Genomic DNA, 16,698 nt, shown 5'->3' on the forward strand with positions numbered 1-16,698 from the left:
TGCACTCTCTGATTGAAGTAGAATATAGTTCGGCTGTAGTTTCGTGTTGCAACTAAATTGAAAATGGTTATTCATTTTTGAGAAAAAATATGTTTTTAAAAAGTTATTCAGATTGTTTTTAAGCAAAAATTGCAATGTTTTTTCAATCAAGTTTTGGCAATGTTGGAAATGCTTCTTTTTCTATTTTTTTTTAATTCTTTTAAGAAAATAACTTTTTCTCTCTCTTTACCCGTAGAATCATTGTAAGTTTATTTTTACTGACTTAAATTATTATTGCAACAAATTGAATAACTTTTGAACTAATTGATGAATCACTGAAATGTTGCCTACATTTTTAACTCTATAAAACCCACTTTCTCCACGCCGTATCAAGATTATATCTTAATTTTTTGCCATAGTTATTAACATTTATTGAAAATTAAGAATTTTTAAATTTAATTTATTACCCCCAAAATTCGTTATAAATGCTTTATTCGTTATAAATGTTTTTGACCTTAATTAGTTAAGAATTTAAAAAGTTCTTTGAACCCACCGCAAGAAACGGAGGTTTTGGTTATTGAGTTTCATAAAACTTAAAACAATTGTCAGATACTTGACAGGATCAAAATCCTTAACACCTTATTTATCAGGATTTATTAATCAGTTTAAAATTATCCTTCTTCTCAGGAAGATATTTCACCGAAACGTATCAAATTGTCTATATTCTGTGGAAATTAAAAAGAGTTTTTTGTGTTTTATTTTATATTACTGAACATGAATATTCTTTAATACAATTTTGTAACTACCAATTGGGGATGTTTATTTAATAATAAATCCTTAATCATTTACCTTTAATTATATGCATATTTATTCATAAATTAAATCACGTATTAACCAACAGATTTTATTGAACCAAATGTTATGTTGAACTTAACGTTTTATTGTTAAATGTTATATTGAACTAACAATATTAAACTTATCGCCGACTCAAACTTATCGTTCGAGTATTGAGTGTAGTTAGGAGTGTGAGAGAGTGATTACCGATGCACACAACACGCGACATTGCTCACCAGTTCTGCGCAGTACGGCACCTGCAAGGGAATCCAGTGTTAATTGTTAGTAACGCCTAGCTTAGTTCGTTCTAGCCTAGCAAGCCAGCCTAAGCTCTATGCGGATAGGCTAGCCATGCCTTACTATGTGGAAGAAAGCCTTAAAAGTGTAGTGCATAATTTTAATGAAAAATTTAAGACAAGGTTTGTTAGCTATTGCTTATAACCTTAATTATTTTGAATAACATATTTTAGGCTATTAGCAAGATACATTTATATAAGTAGAACTAAAACAAAACGTCGTCTTTAGGGCTAGTATTTTACTAAAAATATATTTAAACGCGGTAAGAAAATATTCGCAGATAATTTGGATTAGTATTTGGGACGATAAGTACAAACATTTTTTAGGGCATAATGGTCCACTATGTATGAAATAGTCAAATTTGTATCATTCACTAGCAACTCCTGCAGCAGGTTTGTTGTTCAGATCATCGTTGTATCTGTTTTGATATATTAATCCTCCTAAAACAAACTAAGAAGCATATTAAGTAGACCTTAAATATTGTTTAGGCAATATTAAAGGGACTATAAGATATACACTGGACCTAGACATAGCCACTGAACAATTTCAAGAGGTTGTCATGACGTTAGTGTTCGAAGACAATAACTGTCAGGAGATATTAAGAAATTTTAATAGGAATTTGGTGGAATAATAACCTTGCAACTCAAAGCAGAGCAGTCAGACAAAAATTTGATTTTGCCCAAAAATCAGATTTCCGCAAACATAATATGACTGAATATAATGAGAAGGGCAAAAACAGAATCATGTAAAAAGCACTGCAAGGAGATAGAACAGATTCCACAAAAACTAGCACTAGACACTACGACAAAATCAAATTAGCAATAAACTCATTTGGGCTCATAAAGTTAGTGGGCCTCTTTACAAAAAATTATGTATGATACGACTTTGGGACTGAAGTAGGTACATACCAAGCATGGAGTCTCATAAGGGTGGCTTTTATACAGAAACCAAGTAAATACGGACAGGAGAATGCTAAGTCTCTGAGGCCGATAAGTCTGTGGTCATTCGTACAAAAGACTCTAAAATAACTGCCTAATAGACAAAATTATTAGAAAAGTTGGATACATTATTGGCAGTATGGGTATCGAGCAAAACTCTCTACAGAGACAGCACTACACCGTCTTATACAAAGGGTGGAGTAAGTTCTGGGGAACCCAGAAGAAAAGGTTGGGTGCATTTATTGATATAGAAGGAATATTTGACAACACCTCCTACTTAGCAATCATACGAGCGATTCGTCAAATAGGAATAGATCAAACAAGCTGCAGATGGATAGGCTGCTTACTGAGGAAGTATATGATACATGAAACGTTACTGTTTATTCCACCCTTGTGGAATCTCGTCATGGATGGGTAGCCAGATTCTACAACGACAGGCATAACATCCTAGGCTCTGCAGATGATCTAGTCAGCTTAGGCCACAAAGGATTTTGCCATCGCAATGGCACAGTCAGAGATATAGTGCAACATGTTTTGATTATACCTACAGAATTAATGTAAAGCTTCAAATGTATGGGTTTAGATATAGCCGCCAAAAACCCAAAATCATGAAATTCACCAGGAGAATCCTGGGCCCTGTAAGCCTAAATAGTACACATCTAAATCTGAAAAGTGAAGTAAAATATCTTGGGGTAATATAAGACTCCAATCTTACTTAAAATAAGAATTTAGAACGAAATCCAAGAGAACGGTACCTACCTACGTTATAGGTAGCAAGACGCACTCATGAAACAATGTGAGGTTCCATACATGTCATATTATATTGGATTTTTAACATGATGGTAAAACCAAATTTACATATGCAGGGAGCAAAGACTTGTTTGCATTGGAATCACAGGGACTATGGGGAGCAAACCAACTGCAGTTACGTAGGCCCTTCTGGACCACCTGCCTTTGCACAGATTTATAAGGGAGAAACGAGAATGGGATATTACAGACTAGGAGAAAACCTGAGCACTGCACTGATTAGATCAGAACATAGTAACATCTTAAATGAAATACATATGGTACCCAAATATGCACCAAAAGGAACAACCAGCTCAAAGAAATATCCGGCTTCCTTGATGGACACATGGCAGTCAACGAACATCTGCATACAATTAAGCTCTTCCATGGAGACTTAAGCTGCACGCTTTGTAGCAGAGAACCTGAAATAGTCAATAATATTTTTCATGACTGCGACGCATTATATTGCAAGCTGTAACTAGATTTTGGAGACTACCAAGTTACTCCAAAAACGTATGGTACCCATCTACTAGACCTGTACGAGCTGGCACAGGGTTCTAGAATCCTAGAATGAGTATCATGAAGTAATGGAAGATATACAATAAGCCAGCTGGCTGCAGTTCTACCGGTTTTCAATAGACTGATTTCTTAGAAAAAAAAAAAACGACAACTGATCAACAAACTCTAAACATCTGACCTTTGTCAGAAGAATTCAGTTGCCTATTTTTTCACGAAAATGTTGACAATTTCGTTAAGTGTTTTAAGTACTTCGTGAACCTTAATAGCGAACACATTGGAAGCATTTTTCATCTTTCCGTTTTCAGTGTCATTTGTTTTGTCACATACCTACTATGTATATCTAGTTTTAATAATATAGACTCGAAGAAATACTGAATTATTGTGTTTAATTTTTCATTAAAACTTATTACACCAGAATTTTATGAAAGTTAATCATTGAATAAGTTATGTACAGTAAAAAGTGTTATATTTCTATAAACTATAATATTTCTGTAAAAACTAAACTATATTTCTCTCTATATACAGTTTTAGATCATGTTTAGCTTAATTTTAGGGTTTACTGATGTGAATGTAGTATAAACTTAGCAGATCAATAAATTATTAGCCTAGTTTGCAATCTTAACAAAAATCTAACTAACTTAAAAATTGACGATGGGAATTACTTTTAGAAAATATTAGAGAATGTTTTATTTATATTATTATAGATATGATGCTTTTACGAGAAAATAAGAAAAAAACTTATCTAAAATTAAAACATCAAATGTTAGTATATCACAGTCTAATGTAATGACGAATCAAATAATAAATTAAAATTTGGTTGGAAATTTGGCAAAGTAGATATTTTGGACAAATAACTAGAAGAAGAGAAGCCATGGAAAAAATAATAACAATGTAGCGGGAAAAAGACGCAGAGAAAGATTTCCATCCAGCACGATTGTTGGACAAAATAAAGGACATGACTGGTTACTCATTATCTAAAGCAAGGCTCAGTATGCACATGAAAGACATAATTCGATAGAAATAGTCAAACAAATTACAATAAGGCCAAGAGATCCTTATCAAAAGAGAAGAAGAATAGAGAAGAGTGCCTTATCCTTTATGTGCTCTGTCTTCGGTTTCTATCACTATTTGAGGAGGCCCAATATAGGCTAAAACATGCAGTGTGAAGTTATATTCCTGGGGAAGTATGGAGAGCATTGGGAGAGACAGGAACAAGGTGGCTAGCAGGCCTATTTAATAGAATTATGGAGTCGGACAAATGGCAGACGAATGGAGAAGCAGTATAATGGTACCTGTTTACAAAAACATTGGAGATATACAACAATGTACAAACTACAGGGCTATAAAACTGCTTAGCCACACCATGAAAATATGGGAAAGAGTAATTGATACACGGATACGTGAAGAGACCGAAATATCCGAGAATCAATTTGGCTTTATGCAGGGTAGATCAACAACAGATGCAATTTTCATTATAAGGCAGTTGATGGAAAAATACAGGAGTAAAGAAACAAACGCTCATATGGTATTCATTGATCTTGAGAAAGCATATGATAGAGTTCCTCGAGAGATTCTGTGGTGGGCACTCAATAAGAAAGGAGTACCAGGTGAATATGTAAAGATTGTGAGGGATATGTATGAGGGAGTAACGACTAGTATTAGGACAGGTGTGGGAGAGACTGATAAATTTCATGTGAAAGTAGGATTGCACCAAGGCTCTGTGCTTAGTCCGTATTTATTCTCATTAGTTTTGGACCAGATAACAGCGAAACTACAGGGTAACATTCCATGCTTAATGTATGCTGATGATGTCGTGTTAGTAGGAAATAGTGAAAGAGACTTAGAACAAAAACCGGAACAGTGGAGACAAGCTCTGGAGGAAAAAGGTTTAAAACTTGGTAGGACAAAAACAGAGTATCTGGAATGTTCATTTAAAGATGGAGCTACTACAAATAAAATGGTATCTTTGGATGGTGTAATGATTGTGAAAAGCAATAGTTTTAAGTACCTAGGATCGGTATTACAGAGTAATGGAGAAATAGATGGAGATGCATGCAGTATAATTAGGACTGGATGGATGAAGTGGAAAGAAGCGAGTGGTGTGTTGTGTGACAGAAAAATTCCAATGAAGCTGAAGGGAAAATTCTATAAAACAGCCATAAGACCGGCTATGATGTACGGAACTGAATGTTGGGCAGTGAAAAAGAAAGAGGAACAACGAATGCATGTGGCGGAAATGAGAATGCTTAGATGGATGAGTGGAGTGACAAAGAAAGATAAAATTAGAAATGAGTATATTAGGGGAAGTCTAGGTGTGGCACCAATTGATGCCAAATTGAGAGAGCATAGGTTAAGATGGTTTGGTCATGTTCAACGTCGAGACGTTAATCACCCAATACGAAGAATAGCTGAAGTGCAGATTCCTGAAAGGAGTAGGAGAGGAAGACCAAAGAAGACCTGGGGAGAGACGATAAGGCAGGACATGTTGGTAAAGGGGATAAACATTGATATGACCCAAGATAGAATTGTGTGGAGAAATGCAATTAGGGAAGCCGAACCCGAATAGGGATAAGGCAAAGAGAATGATGATGATGTAGTGTGAAGTAAAAACAGACTTAAAAAAAACAGTCGGCGTTACAGAAAAACAGAAGTTTGTTTCGGAAGATAAGGGTATTCCAAATAACTAATAGGTTTAAACTGAGGTTTAAACAGTATTAAAGGGTAGGTGATAGGGGGAATTGAAAGAAAAACTTATAAAATATACGGCAAAACATATAACCTATAAATTGGAATATATTGAGGCACAACTGATATGTTAAAACTTTTACTTATTTTGTAGACAATATTTTTTATATATTCAATTTTTCGAACATGAAAGAAGTGTAAAAATAATACTGTGTGATTGATAATGAAAAAGCATGGAAAAGGAATAAAAAAGGAACTATTAGAATTTATCTACCTCAAAAAATAATTGCAGTCCAAAAAATAAAGATTCCTTTACTTTTAGATATAATTTTTAATCCAAAAAATATTTCAAGAAAACTGCACAATAGGCAGACTTTTTGGACTTGTTTTACTATAAGTCCGCCCAGATATTCAAAGGCCATCCAACTCTTTAACATGTAAAATTAACTTTATATTTATTAAGTTATTACCTATAGTCCAGGGTAATAACGATTTTCTCAGGACACTCAAAGATCCAGGTATCTGACTACTTTTTTAGTTATTGTAGACCTATAGGAAGAAAATCTACCTGTTTCCTGCCTAGAGTTCGGGTCCGTTTTTTAATTATTAACAATTTATTGCAAAAATCGCGATTTTTTCGATTTTTTGCACCCTATTCAAAAGCTAAACAATTGACATAAAACTACAAAATTTAATTTTTTAGAACATTGAATAACCTTCAAAATACCGATTTTTGAAAGTTAAAAGTTAATTTGTTGCTTCACAAATTGCAAAATAAATGAAAATTGATATTTGTTAATAACTTTTACTAAATTTAACTTAGAATTTTAGGGTTTCACCCAAAGTTGGTTATTTTGGTACTTAACAAACCCTCAAAATTTGAGACCGATACATTAATTAGTTTAAAAGTTATTATATTTGTTTATCTCAGAGATATTTATTTTGCCATAACATAAGACAGAAAATAATAAATGTTGGGCAATTCTGAGTATGCCAAACGAAAGTAGAAGACCGACAGTATCAAAATGTAAAAAAAGATGAAAAAATTAATCAATATAATCAAAAATTCTAATGCCAAATTTTTAAAATTTTTAGTTTATAAAACTTTACAAATATTATCCGTAGGAACAATCTTTTTTTATATTCGGAAAGCTAGTATTTTAACGCGAATTTTTATATAAAAAAATTTAGCCTGGGTTTATTAGGGACAAAGTTAGCCTTTTGTTATATTTTAATTCACAGCTAATTCGTTTATAATAATTAAGGAATTTCATTTACGCCATTTTAAATAATGGGATTATTTTTTGTTAAAAAATTTGCATAAATATTGTATCTTCACAGCACCCTATACGATTTTTCAAAATTGTAGTTCAAACGGTTACTAGGGGGAACCTACGAATCCACCGAGTTAAAATACCGAAAAAGCAATTTCAAACTAATACAATTTTCTGTGTCTCCGGATCAACTCAATGGATTTTCATCTTTCTTTTTTTAATTGGTATGTAATTTCTACGTACATTACAAATATGCAATTTGTTTATAAATTTATTAATTAATAATCATTCTAATTTGTTTAAACAGTAATTCTTGAAAACATATTTTATTAAAAAAATCTATTTTTTTAATCATAGTATCATTAATGATCATACAAAACGTCAAAGTTCACTTTAATAAATAAATTATTTTTATTAGATAATTATTTATTGAAGATAATTTATTTATTAAAGTATAACTTAACTTTTTCTATGATTAATAATGATAGTCTGATTAAAAACATGGATTTTTGTGAAAAAATTATTTATTCAAAAATTGTTTAAACAAATTAGATTGTTTATTAATTAATAAATGTCAAATTGCAAATAGACAAATTACATTTTTGTAATGTACAGAAAAATTACATACAAATTAAAACAAGAAAGATTAAAATATATTTAAAGTAGATCCCGAGATATAGAAAATAATAGTAGTTTTAAGTTGCCTTTTTTAGTTTTTGAACTCGTGCATTTGTCGGCTCCCAGCTCCCCCTTCACTTATTTATACGACTAGTCACCAACTAAACAACATTTTTAAAAATTCGTGTAAAATACAAACTTTTAGAATATGTAAAATGATTAAAAAATTTGGCATTACCATTGTTGACTATATTAGATAATTTTTTATCTTTTTTCAGTACATTTTGATAGTATCACTTTTCTTCTTTCATTTGACATACGCAGAATTGCTCCATCTTCATTATTTTCTGTCTTATGTTACTGCAAAATAAAGGTCTCTGGGAAAAACAAATAGAATAACTTTTAAACTAATTAATCGATCGGTCTCAAATTGTAAGGGTTTGTTAAGTACCCCAATTTAAAACTTTGGGTAAAACCCTAAAGTTCTAAAGTAGTTTTAGTAAAAGTTATTTACAAATAACGATTTTCACTTATTTTGCAGTTTGCGTAGCAACAAATTAACTTTTTAACTTTCAAAAATCGGCATTTTGAAGGTTTTTCAATGTTCTAAAAAATTAAATTTTGTAGTTCTATGTCAACTGTTTAGCTTTTGAATGAGGTGCAAAAAATCGAAAAAATTGTGATTTTTGCATTAAATTGTTAATAATTAAAAAACGGACGCGAACTCTAGGCAGCAAACAGGTAGGTTTTCTTCCTATAGGTCTACAATAACTAAAAAAGTAGTCAGCTACCTGGATCTTTGAGTCCCTGGATCCCGAACATGGTCGATTTCTAGCTTATTACCCTGGTCTACTATTAAGATCTCGTAGTTTATACATATTATGATTTCTTCAAATTAATAATTGTCATACTTTAAGGCTCCTTCCACATTTATACAAAAATTGTTAAAATAAAAGTATTAGGAAACATGAATGTTATGAAATGAAAGAGGGACAACACAAAGGCACTATTTGTCTGCAATCTAATGCAATCAAGCCACATCTTAAAATACCACTGTACCTTCCTGTTGATTTTTTATAAACAAGACAAAACAGACCAGTCAGTTCAGTCGTTTAGTTGATAAGAGAAAACACAAAAACAATACCAACTGTAATAAATAAACTGTATGGCACCAACCTTACAATTGCAAGTAGTGCAACTGTCTTTGGGGTCTGAAAACTGCGACCCCGACTGGTAGATGCGGCCTCTGTAGGTGCATGATTGACCCGAGGCCGAGGAGTTTCCTGTAGCCAGGGAGCAGGGGTTATCTTCACAATGACCGCAGCAATCTTCTGGATTCTTTACTGGGTTGTCACAAAACGTCGGCGGACACCTTGAGATAAACAAAAAATGTAAAAACGTATAGTCATACATATTTTCACTAAACAGCTGTTGTTCCTAAATATTTGAAATTTTGATATAAATGTCTATCGCCTATAAATAGTCCTGTCGCCAGGGGATACAACGGCCTCCTTTATTCAGATCGACTTACCCAAGTTTTTTTATGTATTTTGATCCGTAGAAGACGAATTTTTTGGGTAACAGTTGATCCGGATGTCGATTAGATTGTTATAAACAAAGAACTTGAGGAATCACATCACAGCGATTTTTCGCAAAACAAAACATTGTTTTGTATTTTATGGGTCATTTTAAGCAAAAAATATTTTTACAAGTTTTTCGTAGAATGCATAGTTTTCGACATAAACATGGTTGAACTCTAAAAAAATCGAAAACTTGCAATTTTTGAACCCGAGTAACTTTTGATTAAAAAATAAAATAGCAATTCTCCTTACCGCATTTGAAAGTTAAGTCAAATTCTATCGGTTTTGATTATGTTCATCAATAAAAATTATTTTTTTTATTGTTAAACAAAGCTATAAATATATAGTGCTTGAATGATGTTTTCAATGCATTTCTCATTTAAAATCGAACGAGTATGGTTCTTTTCATGAGCATTTTTCAGTGCGTCACAAATGATAGAAAAAAAGGTAAGTTCGTGATAATATAGGTGGAGAGGTAGGTACAGTGAGACGGTAGGAACACTGAGACAAACTCGGTAGAGCTTACTACGTTCGGTATTATCAGTTAGAACTAAACGAATAAGCCTATTACCACCCTGAAGTGAAGCAAACCAGAAACGGTTGAGATTCAACAAGAAATGTTTTAGTTATCGCTGGTCATTCGAAGTGAGTGCATCGTAGTAAATATACCGTATCCACGTGGCCGGTGTTTTCACGAAAATTGAAGATTTTTAGACAAGGTAGGTTATTTTAACTAAAAAGTAAACCATTTTACGAAAAGTAAACCATTCAAACAAACGATTTTTGTGTATATTTTATTAGTTTTTTTAATCGATTTTTATTAACGAATTTTTAAGGAACAGTGAGACAACACAACAGATGGAATCCTTTACTGTCTCACTGTTCCGTTATAGTTGTATAAGCCAGGTCATTTGCAAAATAATTTCTCATACAGAAAGAAAATGCCAAGAAAAATAAAACAGATCGGAAAATAGGAAGATTCTCTGAAGATCTGATGAGACAGGCTGTTGAATTAGTACAAGGTGGCACCTCTATACGGAAAGCAGCACGAATAAAAGGACTATATTTTCTCAAACAGTCCAAAAATATCTTTTCTCAAACAGTCCAAAAATATCAACAAGATGAGAACATCCGTTTATGTCCTAATTACAAAGTAAAACAAAGTTTTACTATCGAACAGGAGAACGACTTGTGCGAATATATAATTAAATGTTCTAAAATGTTTTATGGCCTATCAAGAGGAGGTACCCGAAAACTGTCCTATGAAGCCGCGGCCTACAATAACATAGTGATAGTGGTTCCAGCAAACTGGCATACTTCAAAAATCGCTTCACTTGCCTGGATGAAAGGATTTCAGCAACGTCATTCCAATAATTTATCCCTCCGGACCCCAGAAGGTTGCAGTCTTGCAAGGGCAATCGGTTTCAATAGATTTAATGTTGAAATGTTTTTCAGTAAACTTGAAACCGTTTTACAGCGTTTCCCTGTGTTTGGAGATGGTAGTCGCATCTTTAATTTGGATGAGACAGGAACTGTTACCGTTCAAAAGTCCCAAAAAGTGTTTGCAGAAAGAGGTATACGACAGGTTAGTAAAGCCACAAGTGGTGAACGTGGAACGCTCGTTACAATATGCTGTATTGTTGGAGCATCTGGAGTAGCTATTCCTCCTGCTCTGGTGTTCCCAAGAGTACACTTTAAAGATTTTATGATAAATGGGTCACCCCCTGGAACTTTAGGACTAGCTTCAAAAACAGGTTGGATGAATACAGAGTGCTTTATGCAAGTTGTTAGGCATTTTATTAAGCACACTGGTAGTACCAGAGAAAACCGTCCTTTATTGTTAATGGATAATCATCAAAGTCATTTATCGATTGAGGCAATCGATTTATGTAAAAATAATGCGTAACAATCCTAACTTAACCGCCACACTGTACGAACAGACTACAGCCGTTGGACGTAGGTTTATTTATGCCATTTCAGACTTTCTACAATGCTGCAGTAGATGCATGGATGATGAACCATCCCGGTCAGACATTTACAATTTATAACGTGGCAGCCTGTGTGGGCACAGCATATCCACGAGTAATGACGCCAGTTAACATCACAAGCGCTTTTCGAAAAACTGGAATATTTCCATTCGATCGGCATGTCTTCGCTGAAGAAGATTTTTTATCAAGTTTTGTGACAGATAGGCCGTCTGTTGCAGTTGAAGCTGCTGCTAAAAATATAAATGAATCTCCAGATGTAGAAAATCCAGGTCCAATACTGCTACTACTACTAAAACCTTTGTTAGCCCAACAGTTTTTAAGGGTTATCCTAAAGCTCCGACAAGAAAATCTGGGGAGGGCAACAAAAGACGCAAAGGAAGGACGATGATAGCTACGGATACCCCGGAAAAAATGGAGCTGATTAAATCTAAAGAAAAAACACCAAAATAGAAAAAGAAGCAAGGCGCGTATTAGATAGTGATTCTGACGAGCAAGACGAAAATGAGATGGAATTACAAGATCCCATCGGAGGAGAGGATTTTATTGGTGAAGATCCAGAACCAATTATTTTCGAAGATCTTGATCGCTGTCCAAATGATGGGAATTATGTGCTCGTTGAATTCAACTCTAAGCAAAAGACATATTATGTAGGCAAAGTCTTGTCTCAAATAAAATAAAATGATTTTAAAATATCGTTTTTAAGAAAAAGCGCTAAATGTGAAAACAGGTTCTTCTTTCCAGTTGTCACAGATGTTTCACATTTATTAAAAAGAGACATTAAAATGATTTTGCTGTTCCCTTTAATGCAAGGGTTAACCAAGCGCCAAAGTTCGCTTTTAAAATTTGAATTAAATTTTGATAGTCAACGTCAAATAATGTTAATTGTTACGTCTCAGTGTTCCCACATTGCAAGGAACAGTGAGACATTTAGTAATTTTTAATTTTAATATTTTGCGGTGTTAACTTTTATTTTTATCAGAAAACGACATGATTTTTCAGTTCTTATTTATATACCAAATATCATTGTACAATATAAGTTTAAAGTAGCATTTAATAAAAAAGTTATCGTCATTGAAAGTTTTTCGTCTCGTGTTCCTACCACTCCCCTACATTTATAACATTTATTCTAACATGACCTTTTAGTTAAATCTGACAGTTGTCAAATTTTATTTGCAATTGGGCATAAAAACAAATCAATTGTCTTTATTGCATTTATAAAACGGTATTTTCTTTGATTTGTGTAGTCTTATAAATTGTACAGATTATATTCGTAGATATATTATATAATTGGTAAATAAATTTTTTTATAGTCAAAGTAACCACCGACGTGCCTTTTTTTCTGTCATATACAATTTAATGAGTTAGAAAGAAATCGAAAAACTGTGACACACTGAAAAATGCTAATGAGAAAAAGCATAGGCGCGCATACAGACAATTTCTACGTAGATTACGTACATTAAAACGCATGCATTGGGCACGGGAAACACTACGTGTTTATAGTTTTGTTTAACAATAAAAAAATAATTTTCAGCAATACAAATATTCAAAACCGATAGAATTTGACTTGAGCTTTCCAATGCAGTAAGCAGAATTGCTATTTTATTTTTTCAATCGAAAGTTATAGCCCAATAAATGACCGTTTTGGAGTGTCATTTCCAGGGGCAACTTCGAATTGCATGAAAATTTGGATTTAGGTTCTACTTACCCTCCACTTCAAAGTTGAATTTGTGCCGTTGGTTGCTTTTACTTGGGGGGTGACATTTACCCCTTCTCGGGGGGTGAAAAACGCATGTTTAAAATAAGGCCGGAAATTAATAAATTGACTTATTTTAAGCACCTTTTGTTCTATAAATTTTTTTAAGTAAATCAATACTTTTCGAGTTATTGGCGATTTAAAATGTTGATTTTTCGACAAAAAAACTACGTTTTCAGACCGTTTTTCCCAAATAACTCAAAAAGTAAATATGTTAACGAAAAAAATATTTTTAGTAAAAGTGTAGCCTATAAAGAAACGAAAAAAACGGTGTACCAGTAAAGTCTATAAATTGAGTAGAAGCAAAGTTGTAGCTCTTGAAAAATACGTTCTTATTCGTCTAATTCCAAATCGAATAATTCAACGCAAAATCACCGAAGAAGTATTTTTCGGGAAAACCTTATTAACATTTTTAAAGTATCGAAAAAAATCTTATTATTTGTTTTTTACAAAAGTTTACAGCATCAAAAATAAACGAGTTACACTGAAAAAAATTTGGCCCTTTTTTGGTAAAAAAAATCGTGAAAACCTCCCTCTATTTAGCACCCTAAATGAAATTAATCGTTTGGCTTTACCATCTATTTTAACTATATGTGTATTGTTTATATGATATGTAAGTTTAATTGGTTTGATGTGCTTATTTTTGAAAACATTTGGTTTTATAGTAAGAAAAATTTCATTTTTCAAAATAACTTAAAAAGTATTAGTGATAAGAAAAATCTTAAAGAGTAAAAAAAATGTAGGTTTTGCTATTGTAAATATGCTAGTTTCATTTTGTTTCTCCGTAAGACAAAAACTGATTAAGATATGGCTGTTCAAAATTTGCATACATTCGTGATTAGTGACCCATTCAAGATTTCTCAATTATAACCCTTTCAAAAATAAACACTTTAAACCGGTAATACTGACAGATCATATAAAAAATTGACAGGTAAGTAAATTGTTTGTAAAGCGGTAGCGATTAATTTCATTTGGGGAGCTAAACACGGCGAGATTTTCATGATTTTTTACAAAAAAAAAGAGGTCCAACTTTGTTTTGAGCGTAACTCGCTTATTTTTAATGATAAAACTTTTATTAACAATTAAAACAAAGCTTTTTATAAACACTTTAAAAAAGTTTAAATGTGTTTTTCTGGAAAAGTGCTTAATTTTTCGGTGATTTCCCCTTGAAATATTTGATTTGGAATTAGACGAATAAGAACGTATATTTTATGAGCTACAACTTTGTTTTTATTTAATCGATAGACTTTACTGATACACCATTTTTTTGTGTTTTTTATAAGCTACACTTCTGCTAAGGACATTTTTTTCGATAAAATATTCACTTTTTGAGTTATTTACGAAAAGCTGTCTGAAAACGTAGTTTTTTTGTCGAAAAATCAACATTTTCAATGCCAAATAACTCGAAAAGTATTGACTTACGTAAAAAACTCTATAGAACGAAAGTTGCTTAAAATCAGTCAATTTATCCATTTCCGGTCTTATCTTGAACGTATGTTTTTTCACCCCCGAGAAGGGGTGACTGTCACCCCCCAAGTAAAAGCAACCAACGGCACAATTTCAACTTTGAAGTGGAGGGTAAGTAGAACCTAAATCCAAATTTTCATGCAATTCGGAGTTGACCCTAAAAATTACACGGTATCGCCGGATTTCCCGTTCATTTACTGGGCTATTATTCGGGTTCAAAAATGGCAATTTTTTGATTTTTTGAAAGTTCAACCGAGTTGATCTCGGAAACTATGCATCCTACGAAAAAACTTGTAAAAACATTTTTTGCTTATAATCACCCAAAAAATACAAAAAATGTTTTGTTTTGCGACAAACCGCTGTTACGTAGTTCCTCAAGTTCTTTTTTTATAACAATCTTATCGACATCCAGATCAATTGTTACCCAAAAAATTCGTATTCTACGGGTCAAAATACATAAAAAAACTTAAGTAAGTCCATCTGAATGAAGGAGGCCGTTGTACCCCCTTTGGCGACAGGACTATATTTCGCTTGTAACTAAACATATAAATTACGATTGATACCAAAATCATTATACATATTATGGAAAACGTTTGAAATTTTAAATAATATCTTTGGTATCTAATATTATCTTTTAAACTAAAGTAATATTCGACTAATGTAAAAATCAAACGAATAAAATATAGCACTTTGGATAGCTATGGTATATTACGAGAAGCTTTTGATTCCATAGTTTTGGCAGTCTTTAATGCCCTGGAGTTGATGAGCGATATACAAAAATCAATAATCAAAATATCATTTTAATAATCATTCAAATCAAAAACAAACAAAACAAGAAAAGATAAAACTACAGAGGGGGTTTAGATAAGAAGATTCCATCTCACTCAAGCTATTTACTTCTCTGGAAGATATGTCTCGAGCTATTAAATGGATAAAACAAGTGGTGACGATAGATGGTGAAAACCTGAATCATCTAAGATATACCGATTTTGTTGCGTTAGTTGCAAAAGACAGAAGAATTTCAGGAAATGCTATTAGACTAAGGATATAACTGGACAGTATAGAAACGGTTGAGTCGTATATATATATATATATATATATATATATATATATATATATATATATATATATATATATCCAACAGATATTCGATTCATAGTTGTATGTAAGCCTCCCTTATGTAGGTCGATTGATTTCTGTTCGCTATTTTTTTAATCTATTCGTGGCCATCCATTCGTTTGATGTCAACAGTCCATCTGGTTTGAGGCCTGTCTCTACTTCTCTCACTGGCCCTTGGCCGCCATTAAAGAATTCGCTTCGTCCAACGTTTGTATTCCATTCTTCCTATGTGTCCTACCCACTTCAATTTTAACATGGCAAATGTTCTCGATCACATCTGTTACTTTTGATATCGTATTCTTATTGCTTCATTGGATTTACAATCACTGAGCTTAATCTTGAGCATTCTCCGTTCCATAACTCTGAGTCACTTGAAGTTTATAGACTGTGTTCCATATTTCAGGTCTTGTAGTAGTACAAGTATTTGTAGTTAAGTATTTAAAGTATTTGGTAAGTTCGATTTAAATACTGTTGTAATCGACCAAAAATGCTACTTATACTAAAGAACATCTATTTAAAGCAGTCTTTAGGTTAAGCTTTGACAGTTCGATTTTTTTCCAGAGTCATATCCTCAATATGTCTAGAGATTCTTTGGTTAGATATTTATTTTTTGTAATATTGTATACTAGGACAAAAAATCGGACTATCAAATCTTAACCTAAAGGCTGATTTAAAATATTCCTAACATCGGCAGAATTTGGAAGAACAGAAATAGTAATTTAAATTAAATTTACCAAATAAACAATGATAATACTAAAGGTAAAAACTTTGTCAGTACGTATTTTAGCCGGTGCTGACACATGGAACTGAAACATGGGCTTTTAAAAACAACATAGTCCATGTTAAAATAGAACTGGGCGG

General features: G+C 32.6%; 1 protein-coding gene across 1 annotated transcript in view; it reads right to left on the reverse strand.

Annotated features, from left to right (window-relative positions):
• Positions 1 to 959: 959 nt before the first annotated feature.
• Positions 960 to 16,698, reverse strand: part of LOC114330854 (protein kinase C-binding protein NELL2-like) — a 514,828-nt gene continuing 499,089 nt past the window's right edge. The window contains exons 13-14 of the mRNA XM_050651463.1: positions 9,107 to 9,302; positions 960 to 1,070 (exon numbers count right to left, since the gene is read on the reverse strand). Of these exons, the coding sequence (XP_050507420.1) occupies positions 1,017 to 1,070; positions 9,107 to 9,302 (250 nt within the window). The 3' untranslated portion in view covers positions 960 to 1,016. The remainder of the gene's footprint in view (positions 1,071 to 9,106; positions 9,303 to 16,698) is intronic.

This window comes from Diabrotica virgifera, chromosome 5 (genome assembly GCF_917563875.1).
Source record: "Diabrotica virgifera virgifera chromosome 5, PGI_DIABVI_V3a".
Classification (NCBI taxonomy): Eukaryota; Metazoa; Arthropoda; class Insecta; order Coleoptera; family Chrysomelidae; genus Diabrotica; species Diabrotica virgifera.